The 14,622-nt window shown below is 31.2% G+C and overlaps 2 protein-coding genes across 8 annotated transcripts; both read left to right on the plus strand.

Moving 5' to 3' along the window:
- The first annotated feature begins 7,023 nt into the window (after positions 1 to 7,023).
- LOC18017249 (GATA transcription factor 21) lies at positions 7,024 to 9,155 on the plus strand. The gene is made up of 3 exons (XM_006401213.2): positions 7,024 to 7,421; positions 7,703 to 8,173; positions 8,447 to 9,155. Exons 1-3 carry the CDS (start codon positions 7,155 to 7,157, stop codon positions 8,861 to 8,863), a joined length of 1,155 nt encoding a protein of 384 aa, XP_006401276.1. The 5' UTR covers positions 7,024 to 7,154; the 3' UTR covers positions 8,864 to 9,155.
- Positions 9,156 to 11,240: 2,085 nt separating this feature from the next.
- On the plus strand, positions 11,241 to 14,187 carry LOC18017250. 7 transcript variants are annotated; one of them, XR_002899588.1, is made up of 12 exons: positions 11,241 to 11,370; positions 11,458 to 11,520; positions 11,618 to 11,669; positions 11,764 to 11,837; positions 11,931 to 12,061; positions 12,156 to 12,234; positions 12,369 to 12,463; positions 12,555 to 12,863; positions 12,954 to 13,386; positions 13,475 to 13,603; positions 13,725 to 13,760; positions 13,892 to 14,157. XR_002899588.1 is itself a non-coding variant. In XM_006401215.2 (12 exons), the coding sequence occupies exons 1-11, from the start codon at positions 11,346 to 11,348 to the stop codon at positions 13,748 to 13,750; spliced, it is 1,455 nt and encodes a 484-aa protein (XP_006401278.1). In that variant the 5' UTR covers positions 11,241 to 11,345; the 3' UTR covers positions 13,751 to 13,760; positions 13,892 to 14,187. The 7 variants fall into 7 exon arrangements, 5 of the variants coding, with proteins under 5 accessions (XP_006401278.1, XP_024011908.1, XP_006401277.1 ...); XR_002899587.1 differs by having other exon boundaries at positions 13,691 to 13,760; positions 13,892 to 13,997; XM_006401215.2 differs by having other exon boundaries at positions 12,954 to 13,391; positions 13,691 to 13,760; positions 13,892 to 14,187.
- Positions 14,188 to 14,622: the final 435 nt, after the last annotated feature.

Raw genomic sequence — 14,622 nt, forward strand, 5'->3', positions numbered from 1 at the left:
TATATAGGTTTTCATCATATTGTGATCCTTTTATCATAATCTTGAAACTGACTATCTTGTCTAAAATATGTTTCAATTGGGTGCAATTCATTAGGGCTTACTTGATGTGCACCAAATGAAACCGACCCGGAACTCTATGAAAATGAAATTAGTAGTTTACCAAGAACCCTTAATTAACTGGTGAGTGATTCGTTGGTCGATATACAAAACTGGTATATTAACCTAGCTTATCCGATTAGTATCAATATTCAAAACCAATATCAATCACAATTAACACACACGTACATATAGTCATATAGATCAACTTGACATGATAAAAGTTTTCGAAATTAATAGAAATATATTTTAAAATACCATCCAAACATGTTTTAGTTATAAAAATAGAATAATATTAAAAGTAAATTATCAAAAGTATCCATAATTAAGGAAGATTCCTAAAAGTTTAGTACCACAAATCAAACAGCTTCTTAACTTTAAACTCATACTAAACCGGAAGTTTGTGTTAGCTACGGAAATTTTTTTTTTTACCCTTTCTCCATTTTTTTTGGGTTGTAATTTTGAAAAATAAAACATAAAATATGATATTTTCGAGAATTGTCAGTCAAGTTTTTTGACATAAGATTTTCATTTTCAAAACCGTTGTTAAAACACATTAGAATTATATTTCCTTATAACCTTATGTTTTCTTTTTTTTTGATTTTAGTAGGATAATTTGAAACTAACGAAAACAAAGCATGCTATCTAGGTTTTTCAATACGTTGAATTCCACTTCCTCACCTGTTCTTCGTTACTTTGGCTGGCGTGTTTGAATTTATTGAGCTAAGCCGATCGGGCTAACGATTGTCGGTAAAGAAGCGTGTGACCACTTTCCTAATATAAGATCATGTTTATTTAGGAAAAGAGACAAGAAAAATTGTAAGAGGAGTTAGATTCGTATGCTCCATATTGCCCATTGCTTCTGATTCAGATAAATGATAATACTCAAATTTCGTTATTTACAACTTGTCATGTGTGATCTTCTTGGGCACTTCGTGAGGATATTTTTATTTAAAATATCAATATATTTAGTAACTATAACTTCTTATCTGTTCATTTTACAAAATCGGGGATCTATATGAAGGTAAGGAACAAAAACTCTCTCGGCAATTCATCATTGTCTGTGAACCTTATATGGAATATATGGCGGCCGTCCACTGTCTCTTGTTTTTCAGTCCTGTTTTTGTAATCTTATTATATTCAAATATTTTATATACTTCTTTTTGGTTAATATATTTTTCTTGGTCCCGTTTTGATATCTAGCGTCTTCTATTTATTTCAAAATATTTTATATAAAATATCCAGTTCATATCTAGCTTTCTTTCCTAAGTAAAGTATCCTGTTATAATTTATTGAAAGAAGAAGTAAAGGTGGAGATGAAATCGATTATTTACGTCGAGATTACTTAATGATTTTGGTGTGTATAAGGCAGTCGAAGCTTTGGAAATTATTTTGTAGACTAATTACTTGGAATGAAAAACTTTTGAAAATAAATAAGTAAATAACAATGATGTAGTTTATATTTTGTGGACGATTTTAGTTTTTCTTTATTGTTACAGAAATTAAATTTTTATCGTAACATGTTATATTTTGATTTCTTAAATTATCTTTTGAAAAGAGAATTAAATTTCTTAATATGTAGGTTTTTAGCTAGAAAATCTTATAATATGGGATAGAGGGAATATTAAACAGTGTAGAATTTTAGAGTTAGGGTAGAGCTTTGTTAGGATACCATATAATACTCTATAATAAATTATTTATAATCTCTAAGAACATTCATTATTTAAAAACAGAAACATAATTATTGAATGAGTAAATCAAGAAAATAATTCTTCTTCGTACTATAGCTGGTCTCAAGAAAATCAACTACGAGCGAGATAAGGAATAAACTTGTATTACAAAATTTTGTTAGTTTTAAGGATCAGCTCCTCTGCTTCGATCGAACTTTGACTATACTCCAAATAAATAAATACGGAATAACTGATGATTATTGTGAACGACCAATAATCATAGATTTCTCTGACTAGATAATCTTATATTAAAAATTTAAAATTTTAACAAACCGATGGTAGTTTAGTGGTCATAGTTATGTAGGCTTGGGAAAGTGATTAATTTTTGTGAGCTTTGATTATCCAACATCCATAAACTTAAATAATCTCAACTTTGATTACTACAAAATTTAATTAGTGGTCTAAAAGGGAGCTTAAGCTTGAAAGTTAGTCTGAATTACGGCTGATCCTCGGGCCATATATATTAACGAAGATGTAATGAATTATTGTCTTATATGCAGAATAATTGACCCTATCATGTACATCAGTACATCAGCACATGCATGCAATGGTTCACTGTATTTTTATATTTTTTACATATTTATGTTTTAAAATATCGGAGGTTAGCTGATTGAAACGTTATTTTAGAGAGGAGGGTACTGTTTTATTTTATTTTCTTCCTATTCGTAGGAGTTTAACATGCTGATGGCATTCCCTTTTTTCTCCAGGTGAAGTGAGAGTAAAATCAAAGCTACGAAATTTGTTTTTTTCTTTTTCTTCTGAAGATAACACTTTAAATTTTACGGAATGGTTGGTTAACACATATGCAATGTGTAAAATAAAAATTGTGTAAAAGAAAACGCACTCTTGATTGTAAGTAAGGTGTTAAATCCATTTTCAACCAAGAGTTCTTACGTAGGTGTCTCGGCTTAAGAGTTTAAGAGTTTAAAAATCAAACTAAAATTATATATAATCTAATTTAGCAGAGCTTAACGTTTGATTTATAGATTCCGTTTGATATAAAATAACTCCAGGTAGGCAGGTATATGTTTTTTTAAAACAACGTTGAGGGAGATTGATAGATCGCATGATGTCTTTTTTTTTTAGTGTCTGGGAAAGTACAAAACCCTCAAGAGCTCAGAGAAGCTAGCCTAGCTAGATGCCTATGTAGGTCTACGAGATCTCTGTCTTTTCTCTATGGCTCTATCTCTATTCACATCGATCGCCGTAAATCGCTCTGTGATCCAACGGCTCTTATTAGCTCGCTTTCCACGACCCGATACAAAGGAAACTAGTCAACATTATAATAATACAGATGAGAGAGAATTTGTCAAACCACCTTTGGTTTGTATTTTTGATGAAAAGAATTTATTTTGTTACTGTTGGAAGTAGCTGGTAACACAATAGTGGAAACCTCTTTGTCTAACAGTTGATCACATTTTTAATGTTTTTATACCAATTACAGAATTCTTTTTTTGGTTAAAAATAATGACAGAAGTCGATTTTCATACACAACTTTTTTTGAAGATTATGGATGCTATGCAAAAATTATTTTTTTCAGTATGATGCATCATGATCACATTAATAAGCAATTATCTTCAAAATTTGTTATACACAAAGATCATCTCCAACCATACTCCAAATTTTACTCTAAAATAGAGTTTGGAGTAACATTCTCTCAAACCCTACTCCATATCTCATTCCAAAATGGAGTAAAAAATGAAGTTACTCCAAATATGAAGCAAAAAATAGAATTTTTCTATTTTTTTTGGTTATGACTCCATTTTAGAGAAAAAATAGAGTTTATATTGGAGTAAAACACAACTTCATTTTGGAGTTATTTCAAAATAGAGAAAATAGAGAAAATTATGAAGTTATACATGGGAGATGCTCTAATGACCGTTTGACAAATGCATAGTATCTAATCAAATTAATCATATATTATTAACAATTTCTGACAGTTTTATTATAAAGTTAGGTATTTTTCACCAATATGCATTAAACTGTTTGAATCCACGTGGTGATCAACAACACTAACACAAACTACTAAACTATATTATATGATATAACTAATATACTTAGTTTTGTCACTTGACAAAAGGTAAGATTTCTTACTTGATTTCGGAGAAGTTCGTGCTTTATGCTTTCGAAATTCTTCTACATATTTTGATTAATGGAACTGACCCAATTTGGCAAGAAATGAAAAGTTGGCTGAAAAGCTAACACAAGACTGACAAGCAATACAAAGTCATGTAGAAGGGAAATAGTAAACATATATTTACACATACCGTTTTTTTGTTGTTTGGTCAACACCGTTTACCGTTTAACTGCCCAATAGTAATCTACTCAAAAAAAACACACGACTTTTTATGGCATGTGACTGATGGTATCTAATGATTAACACCCCATAAATCTATACGAGTCCAGCAGGTTGGAGCTAAGGTAAACTCTCAAATGCGAAAACTATCATCTCAAAAAAAAATTATTACATGAGCGTTCAATTTAAAATCTATTGATAATAACTGATTAACCATATTAAAAAATTGTTTCAGGTTATATCTTATTTCAAATGTAAGATTTTAACACCATTTAATATAATAATTTTTCTATTCAGTTATTTTGATAGAACCTCTAAGATCAATTTCGAGTCAGATCAGCTGCATCAATTTGGGGTCAAATCTATAACAGGTAGAATTGATTGGATCAGAAATTTTGTATATTAAAATGAATTCAGTTTAGGTTAGATCGACCGATCAATATATGTTATAATTTTTTCTAACATGCTAAGTTTTATGATTTTTTTGTTCAAATGTTAATTGAAAATAAATAGATTAATTCATGTAATATTTTTCTTTATTTTCTGGTCAGACTCTAAAATTTTATTCAAATGTGAAACTCGTTACATGCTTTTTTCGAATTTCCTTAGATATGCTTTCCATTAGTTCTTTGATCTCGTTCACCAAAATCCAAAAACAAAAACAAGAACATTATATTTTTGGTGTGCCTTCAAGAGAAAAAATCATATGGGTGTCAATAAATTTCATAGATATATATATATATATATATATATATATATAATGGTGTTTCGACCTTCTATCTCTTAGAGTTTGAGAGTACACATTGATAATTCAAGTAAAAGCACAAATCATTTCTCTTTGTACATAAAATTTCACTTGAACTAGTTTCCCGTGATACTGAACATATATTTTTGAGCTAGTACAGCTACGTATATAATAGCACCATTGTATATATATGACTTCGGATCTGATAATATATACAGACAAAAAATCCTGAATTTATTGGTAAAAATAGAGAGTCATAGGTCATATTCACAGTCCATAAAAAAACTACTTACTAGTAGATCATTGCTTTTCTTTGATCATGTACGGCTAGGGATTATTGTTATATACAAATATAATTTGAATGCTAATTTTTAAATTTTAAAAATAAAACCAGAGTGTCTCTTTGTGTGGGGGGGTCCTCAATGATCTGTAAAATCTAATGAGAAGGAATTGAATAAGTTTGGCAATACTAAGGTGGGGATCTTTTCTTCCTTTACCATTCTAAACCTATCTCCTCTCTTCTCTTCTGTTCATCTCTCTCTCTCTCTCTCTCTCTCTCTCTCTCTCTCTCTCTCTCTCTCTCTCACTCTCTCTCTCTCTCACACACACACACACACACACACAGACACACACACACCTTTGTTAGATCATAGATGCTCTGACCTCCACGGGGAGGGATGTGTGGGAAATCACATGCTGTTGAGAGGATCGCGAGCTATTTTAAGTATAGTTGGGTGTCAAAGAGATCTGGCGCACTGAGCTGCTTTGACTCTTGTGCCAAAAACAAGATAGAGCAATGTTTGATTGTATATTTCACAACTCATGCTAGGATTGATGGCCGTTACAACAAAATCTATAATCTTAGGTACTATAACTAGTACTATTACTAGGGGTTTAAGTAGATCCACAGAGTTTTTTTTTTGAAAGATGATAACACTAATTCCTTTGTCATTTCGATTGGATTTTTATAAATAATACTAATTGAATTTCTTATTTATTTATTTTTCATATAAATGAATTGTTGAAAAAATTTTAAATATTATTTCAACAAATTTTACTATAATTGTTTTCTACTGATACGTTTTAATTAATACCATCATAAAGTAAAAAATAAGGACACCATTTAGGTTGATATTATATCAAGAAAAAATTAAGTGCTTATTTGATACAATACGTTTTTAGTTTAAGGAACATGAGAAATCCAAATTTTGACTTTTTTTTTCTATTGTAGAACCTGGAGATCTAGGAAACCCTAGATTTGAAAAGACTACAAGTAGAATGATCTTATTTGTTTCAATTATCATCATGATTTGTGTGGCTCTCACCCTCCAATTTTTATATAAATTAGAGTTTTATTTTTTTTAAAAAAATTATGTCTCTCTAGTGGGGTAAGAAAATTACAGATAGGGTTTGTTCTGAATGGGGTCGCTCAGTACCATTCCACATACACACAGTTTGTCTCATGTGTTTGGTTTCGTATGGGCGCTATGGACTCACGTGAACCTCTAAATTAATTAATAATATTTATAAATATATACTTTCTATTTCTCTACATTTTATTGACGACCCAATCACTATTAATCAGTTCAATTATCCATTGTCTTAAACCAACCCAAGAAATAATCAAAATTATCTTTAAATCATCATATCACCGTATTGAATCGCATGTCCTAACCATAGCATAGATAAAGAAAGCCAGACTTCAGACTCAACTATATGATCGGAATTTAGAACATCCGGAAAATTTGGATCGTTCTTGTCGAATCGTTATGTTGCTGTTCGCTTATAAACTAAATCGATAGTTGATAAAAGAAAATCCATAGTTTTTTTTCACAATCCATAGGGTTTATGACTATATAAATGCCTTTTCTATTTATTCTTAAATCGGGTTTTCTTAATTTTTACTATATTCTTTTTTGATTTTTAATAATTTATTGATATATTTTTTAAGAAAAATTAGTCCAAATTATAATTCGAACTAAATCTGTCGTGGGTCCGATCGAGCGTAGGATTTAACAATAGTATTTTTATCCATGTCTTCTAAAATTTACTGTATAAGTTGATGTATACATAGATATAACTAAAGTAATTCCAGACCCACATAAACCATATATATATATATATATGTATGCATGTATATGTGTGTTTGGCTCGTGTCTCATCTCATGGTCTTTAAAAAGGATCAAACATAGTATAGCTTGGACTCTTTTGCCGTCTATGATCTCTCTCGATCTCTCATCTTAGCTCTCTCTATCTCTCTTTGTGTTTTCATCTCTCTTTCTCATCAATGGGTTCGAATTTTCATTACTCTATAGATCTTAACGAAGATCAAAACCATCAAGAAGAGCCCTTTTTCTATCCTCTTGGATCCTCTGCGTCTCTTGTTAATCATCATCATCATCATCAAGTTCCTTCTAATTCTTCATCTTCGTCCTCTTCCATGTCGTCTCTATCCTCTTATCTCCCTTTCTTGATCAACTCTCAAGAAGATCAACATGTTGCCTACAATAACACTTATCATGCTGATCATCTCCATCTTACTCAACCCCTTAAGGTATATAGGTGTTTATAACCACATATTCATATATCAACCTTAATTGTGTGTATAAATATTATTCTTGAATGATCTTTTTTTTTTTTTCATTTAGTTGTTAAAATTATGCATGATCATGTAATTTTCATACAACATGTATTAGTTTTTGAATTTGTATTGAGAAAATATTACATAAAAGAATTTTAGATGATCAAATAAAAGGGGGAATCTTAAGAAACGACTATATAAATCATTATTTTGTTCTGTTAAATATAAACGTTGATCGTTGATATATATATCAGGCCAAGATCTTTAACGGTGGATCATCATCATCAACATACGATCTCATGGTGCCAAAGAAGGAGACAAGACTGAAACTAACGATAAGGAAAAAAGATCAGCACGAAGACCAAACCGACTTTTTTCATCAAAACCCGACAAAGCTCAATTCAGACTCCGACAAGTGGCTGATGTCCCCAAAGATGCGGTTGATCAAGAAAACAATCACCAACAATAAACAGCCCATTGATCGCACTAATAATACTAATAATAATCATACAGAAGAACACTACCCTTTAAATCATAAGACTAGTTTCGAAGAAGATCACGATGAAGATCTCAAGAAAGTGTCAACCAGGACAACGACAACGGAAAATCGCTACAATACAATCAACGAGATTGGTTATGGTAATAACAATGGCGTGATTAGGGTTTGCTCTGATTGTAACACCACCAAGACTCCTCTCTGGCGAAGCGGGCCTCGAGGTCCCAAGGTAAATTAATCGAACTTTCTTGATAAAATCTCATATTACATATACCTTAATTCAAATTTGTAGAACACATAATATAGGTATGTGTCAAGAACGCAAAGATATATAATTTATTCAATCCTAATCAATCTTTAGACATAATGACGCTTTTATCCTTAATGATATATATACGAGTCCAATATTATGTGACAGTATTAATCTTCATTTGTTTGGATTTTTTCGATCCATTATAACTCACAAACGCTTATTAATTTTCACATTTTTGTTTTATTACAGTCTCTTTGTAACGCATGTGGCATAAGACAAAGAAAGGCGAGACGGGCGGCAATGGCTGCAGCCGCAGCTGCCGGCGATCAAGACGTGGTGGCAGCGCGGCAACAATTACCGGTGAAAAAGAAATTACAAAACAAGAAAAAGCGATGTGACAAATACAATCTGTCTCCTCCGGTGGTGGCCAAAGCAAAAAAGTGCAAGATCATAGAAGAAGAAGTGCCGGCGATGGCTGCCGGAGATTCGGAGATCAGCAAATCAACAACTTCTTCTGATTCTTCAATTTCGTCGAACAAGCTTTGCTTTGATGACTTGACGATAATGTTGAGCAAAAGCTCAGCTTATCAACAAGTGTTCCCACAAGATGAGAAGGAAGCTGCTATTTTGCTCATGGCTCTGTCGTATGGAATGGTTCATGGTTGATCAGATAATTACAATTATCTTCTGATGACAAAAAGAGGTTTATTTTTATAGTTATATATACCAAAGTAATCATAATAATGATTAATTGTTAAATCCTTGAGTGATTAAAGTAGTTTTTGCAGCTGGTCTACGATAAAACTTTTAAAAATAAGTGTGTGAGAGTCTAATATAATAATAATAATTAATAGCTCTATATATATGTTTTGGGAGATTTTGGTTTAGGGTTTATATGTTGCGTTTTTCCCCGATGGAACATTAATCACCCGATAATGTGGGCTCTTGTTCATTTACATCTTTATATTGTGTAACGTGATTTGAGAATTTATATTGTAATGAATTAAGAGTAATTTTATTATCTTTGATCTTGATTACATACATGATACATGTCATCACAATTTAGACAATCATAAATTGGTGAATGGTTGGTATCACTAAGTAAATAATTTTCGAAGCTCATACTAATTATGTGACATAACCATTCAATTTTCTTTTTAAAAAAGCTTGAAATTGTATATTAATTGGATTCCATCGTATGTGAAAAATATACTGAACACAGAATATATAAGTGGTTAAGCAAAAAAAGGAAAGAATGATTATATACAAGTGGATGAGGTGAGCAAAGATGACAGATATAAGAACATATGAATGTGTGTATAAGACAAGAGATCATGTGTTAAGAAGATAATGCGTTTGTGTTGCATTTTAAGGCGACGACATATCAAGTTAAAAGAGATCTTCAACAATTTGCAAGCCCACATATTTTTTCTTCTATTTTTTTGTTTCATAAAATTATCGTACAATTTCACTTTCCTAGTTTCACAAATTATATACGGGGTTCACCGTTGACATAATTCGAGAGAAGTTCTTTTCTTTTTTCTGCATGTAATTTAGTTCCTGCTTAATTAAGTTCATCTGTATTGTACTTTGCCATGATAAAAATATATATCCGAAGTGCACACGTGTGAAATCCAATTATTTTGATAATTCTTAAGTTTTGTAAACGTTCTACATAATTTAAATTGGGATTAAATGGTAAGAACGATATGAATATTACCTAATAAATATCAGTTTCTGACAAAATACATTTTTAAAGAAAAACATCATTTTAGTCTAGCTATTATTATTTATTAGGAGAGAATCCGCGCATATGCGCATATCTTATTTTAATTTATATTTTAAATAATACATTTTAAGAATTTGTATTGAATTTTATGTTTACTATCAATGTTTTTGCGTTTAAAATATTTATATTTTCTTCGATTTTTTCTTAATAATATATTATTTGTAATTTCTTATACACCAATTATGTCAAATAATCTAATTTTTTTCTAAGATAATCAGAAACTAAAATCTATTATTTAATTTTTTGTATAAAAACGTAATAATTTACTTAAAAATATACGTTGAATATCAGAGAGAAATATACATTTTAATTTTTTTGGTTAAATATATTTGATTGATTCCATATTTTTTTATTTAAAAAAAAACCATGTATGACATTTTTGTGTTGACACTCTTCTTTTTACTATTATTTTTAAATAACTTTTATTTTTTTATTAAATATTCTTTGTGTTTTATAATTTTATTATTTGGAGTTTTATATAAGATTATTTTTTAAACTTCTTAACTTATTTAGTCACAATTGTTTTTCACTTGAATTAAATTTTAGTTATATTTTTAGTTTAAAAATTAAGTTTAAATCACTGAAAAAAATTAGAATGATGCATTTAAAAGTTCTATATTATATAGTATTTATAATTTTTATATATTAAAAGTAGATTTAAATTTTATCCTAATATATATATGTATATATTAATATTTATTTATGTTTTTAAATGTGTTTGTTTGAAATTTCATTAATTATTTATTTTATTAAATATGGGACAGGTGTCACTCTCCACTGCTGAGGTGTCATTCAGCTGGAGAGTTGATTGTCTTTTTTTATATATAAGATTTTAAAAACTGATCTATATTTCTACTGCAAATGATGTCCCCTATTTACATGTTTCGTCTATATGGGTTAAATTAGTTCATAAAACAACAATTGAAAATTAGAATTTAATGCAATTAAAAAAATGAATACTAGTGCAGCAGATAGGACAAACATATCTAACAAAATCATGCACTCTATAGAATCTGTTAGAGAACCTAAACATTTCTAAACAGAAATCAAGCATGGAATGATGGAATGAGGCAAAAAGCATAAAATTGGCATTAAGAGAATGTTAGTTAGTTTAGAGTACTTTAATAAACAAGTAGTGGGTCCCTTCGGGGACATCCGATAAAAAAAATAAATAAACAAGTAGTGGGTCCCTCTCCGTTCCTCAACATTCAAAATCAAAATTTCAACCACAAACACATATTTCCATCTGATCCTCCATTTTTGATTTTTCCCTCACTCTTTCTCTTCTTCCACAACAATCAAATTTAACGAATCCTTAAATCCCAAATTTTAACGAATCGAAATTACAACATTCGATAAATGCCAGGAACTATACAAGTTTCAGGTAAGATCAACTTTCGATTTGGGGCAAAAAACCCTTTTTAGGCTTATTTTTAGCACTAATTGAAACTTGTCTTGTTCAAATCCTCAGTTCTGGGTCTTAGGGATGTTCAGACATCTTCTTCTCCAGGTTCTTCAGACACTTCCATTAAAGGTCTTAACTTTTTACTATTTCCTAAATCGATTTCAAAGTTCCTTTATCAACGAACGCTTAAAAAATCCATTTTTGTTTACTTGTCTACTTGTATCAGTTGCTATGGGGAAGCTAGAGTATCGAACTTCGGATTCAGGAGACTACATTTTGTAATTTCACTACTTTGATCCTTTTGTATTCCAAATTTTTCTAAATTGTGAAGTTTTGACACTTTCTTGTCTCTTTGATGCAATGTGGTAACAGTCCAGTTACGAGGCTCCGAGAAAATTTGATCGTTAGTCTGTTAGATGTCAATGGAAACGGAATATTACACAGAGGTAACTTTCTTAAAACCCTAGTCCCTAGAGATCAAGCTGATGGTTTTGTTAGATCAATTGATTTCTGAACTTGAAGATTTTTTTTGGAGGTAGAGATAGAGACCAGAATGATAATAGAGAGTGGCTTATTGGAAGAGAAACTTTCATTCAATGGGTATGGAGATGTCGAATTGAGAATGCAGTTTTTTCTTAGTGAAGAAGATCGTAATCGCATACGTTTTCTGGTACCACAATTCGTTCTTTTGTTCTGTTCTTGTTCATTGAGCTCTGCAAAATTCCAATCTTGATGAATCCATTGGTTATTGATTGCTTTGAAAGAGACAATCTGCATTGAGAAAGAAGCACGAGGAGCTTGTCAATGGCAGTTTTTTTACCAAATCTAAAAGCATTGCTTCAGGTTAATCTATGAAATGAAATAGGAATTTTTACTCTCCTATTATTTTTTTTTTGGTGTGGTCTTACATTGTTAAGTTTGCGTTTCTAAATGTTTGTTCTTTTCTCCGGCTTGTCTTTCTCTTGATGTTATGAGAGATCTGTCTTCTTTAAGTGCAATGCAAACCCGAGAAACCATGGCTGCTGCTAGTCCAAAGACAATTCTTGGTCTTTCTCAAGAAACCGAGCTTAAAGTATGATTACTAGTCACTTTGATACCGCTTTTTGCTTATTCAAACTTTAAAAGATTTCAACTTTGGCAACTTATCGTTTCACCTGATCTAGATTAGTGCAGATAGAGAACTGGTTTCTTCAAATCTTATAATGTGGAAGCCTGAAGTAAAGGACATAGTTGAGAAGACGAAAAATCAACCATCTTCTTCAGATGTTTCTTCAATCAAGAAGTCTTCAAGCAAGAAGCTTTTAGAGGTTAAGAAACCCGAGAGTGTATCTTTAGTGAAGCAAGAAGATAAAGATTTGAGCAAACAAGAAAGAATTCCTCCTAAACGGAAATCAATGAGGCGGAGTATGTCGGAGACAAACTTGAGTAATGTGCGGAAAATGATTAGCACCTTTGAGATTAAAGTGACTCAGGTCTTTCTTTTGGGGTTTTGAGTATGAATCTTTGTGATCAGTATCTTTATAAAACTTCTTTGATTAAGATTCTCTAGATGTTTTTGACAGGATACAAAACTTCAGAGAGCGAAGATTCAAACTGATTCTTGTAAAGATGTGACGGAGAAAACCAAGGCGCAATCACAACCGGAAAGCTCTGTGAATGTAGAGAAACCGGAAGAAAAGAAGATAAGCTCTGAGGATATGGAGAAGACGGTGTGTGTAGATAACACAGAGAGATGTGATGATTTAGTTATAGTTTCAAGAGATGAAAGTACAGTAGTTATAGAGGAGAAGAGTCCTGAACAGATCACTAGAAGAAGTGACTCTGTGCGTTTGAAAGATTATCAACTTGAGAATGCGCGAGGATCACGTCTCTGGATATTTCCAGACGAGGCAAAGGATTTGTCTTGCGAAACAGATTTTGGAACAAGACATTTGGATTTGAGAGAAGCTACTTTGGTACAAAAGAAGACAGAAGAATCCACCAGGGAAAATATCGGTGAGGTAAAAAAGCAGTGGCCTTGGTGGTTTTTATAATATTTGTATGGTATATCTCAGGTTATGCGTTTACTCTGAAACATTTTCAGAGGGGATTCAGCTGCAGAAGCATCGCGAAAATGAATAGCAACAACAAGTGGAAGAACATTGAGAGATCAAAGAAACAGAAGTCTGAGACATATGCAGATTCAGAAAGTTCAAGAGGACCTGTTGGGCAGGTGGGTTTATGAAACAGACATGTTTCAGGGCTTATTGATAAACCGAAAAAGATCAAATCTTTTCATCATCTTTTTCGTAATTTTCAGGTGATGCGTGCATTGATTGTGGTGGGTTTTGCAGGCTTGGTGTTTTTGACACGGCAGTGAACTTAAACAGGTTTGTGTTCTGCAAGAATTTGAAGCCTTTTTGAATGTTGGTTCATTTCTTGTTATGTAAGGAACTTAAAGTAGGTTCCTTGTGATATAAGCTTTCCTGATATTTCTTTCCTTCTTTGATACATTCTGCAGATGAACCGCTGTATTTGAGTCTTTGAGATGGTACTATTGGATCAATTCTTTTTTAAACCAGGCTGTAAAAGATTTCACGTTGCACATAATAATAGTATGGTTATGACTTATGACGATCAAAAACATACAAAGCTTCAAGCTTGATGATTGACTACACAGAGTTCTTCTTGGCTAAATTAATTACTCAGTCGAAACAAGAAATGGCTACGGTTAAAACCAGACTGTAGTATTGAATCAAAATATATTCGGACGGATTGTAATAATAGTTTACAATATTGAATCAACACTTTTATAAACCAGACTAATATATTGTATTTACTATTAATTCTTATAAGAGTATTCAGAAATATGCTTATAGCTAGGCGGACAAGTTATATTAAAGCTTAGCTTTGATGATTGATTTGTACATAGTTGAAACAAGTTCAAGGCTAGAGTTAATGATGTTTTTTTTTCCTCATTCTTCTGGGTGCCAGTGGATGAAACATAAACATTTGGATAAATGTGAGAAACACGCATATATACAATGAATAGAGATCTCAAATAAGTCATCCTTTTGAGCCTGTATCTGTACATAAGCTCGGTCCATACCAAAAGAGAGCCCGTTAAAAAATAGCCTACGCAAATTTTGTTACTGTACTATGTTCTCGAAGAAAACTTGTTAAATATTTGCATCTACTTCGTTCTGGGGTGTTTTTTTAAGTTAAATCTTAAAAGTTATATATATATATATA

The sequence above is a fragment of the Eutrema salsugineum genome, unplaced genomic scaffold, assembly GCF_000478725.1.
Source record: "Eutrema salsugineum unplaced genomic scaffold, Eutsalg1_0 scaffold_2, whole genome shotgun sequence".
NCBI lineage: Eukaryota > Viridiplantae > Streptophyta > Magnoliopsida > Brassicales > Brassicaceae > Eutrema > Eutrema salsugineum.

Excerpts from the sequence above, each read along its gene's own strand:
- LOC18017249 (XM_006401213.2), top strand. The coding sequence starts at position 7,155 with ATGGGTTCGAATTTTCATTACTCTATAGATCTTAACGAAGATCAAAAC. Across the intron at positions 7,422-7,702 it reads ATCTTACTCAACCCCTTAAG|GCCAAGATCTTTAACGGTGG; the intron begins GTATATAGGTGT and ends TATATATATCAG. Across the intron at positions 8,174-8,446 it reads GCGGGCCTCGAGGTCCCAAG|TCTCTTTGTAACGCATGTGG; the intron begins GTAAATTAATCG and ends GTTTTATTACAG.
- LOC18017250 (XM_006401215.2), top strand. The coding sequence starts at position 11,346 with ATGCCAGGAACTATACAAGTTTCAG. Across the intron at positions 11,838-11,930 it reads AAACGGAATATTACACAGAG|AGATAGAGACCAGAATGATA; the intron begins GTAACTTTCTTA and ends TTTTGGAGGTAG. Across the intron at positions 12,235-12,368 it reads ATCTAAAAGCATTGCTTCAG|ATCTGTCTTCTTTAAGTGCA; the intron begins GTTAATCTATGA and ends ATGTTATGAGAG.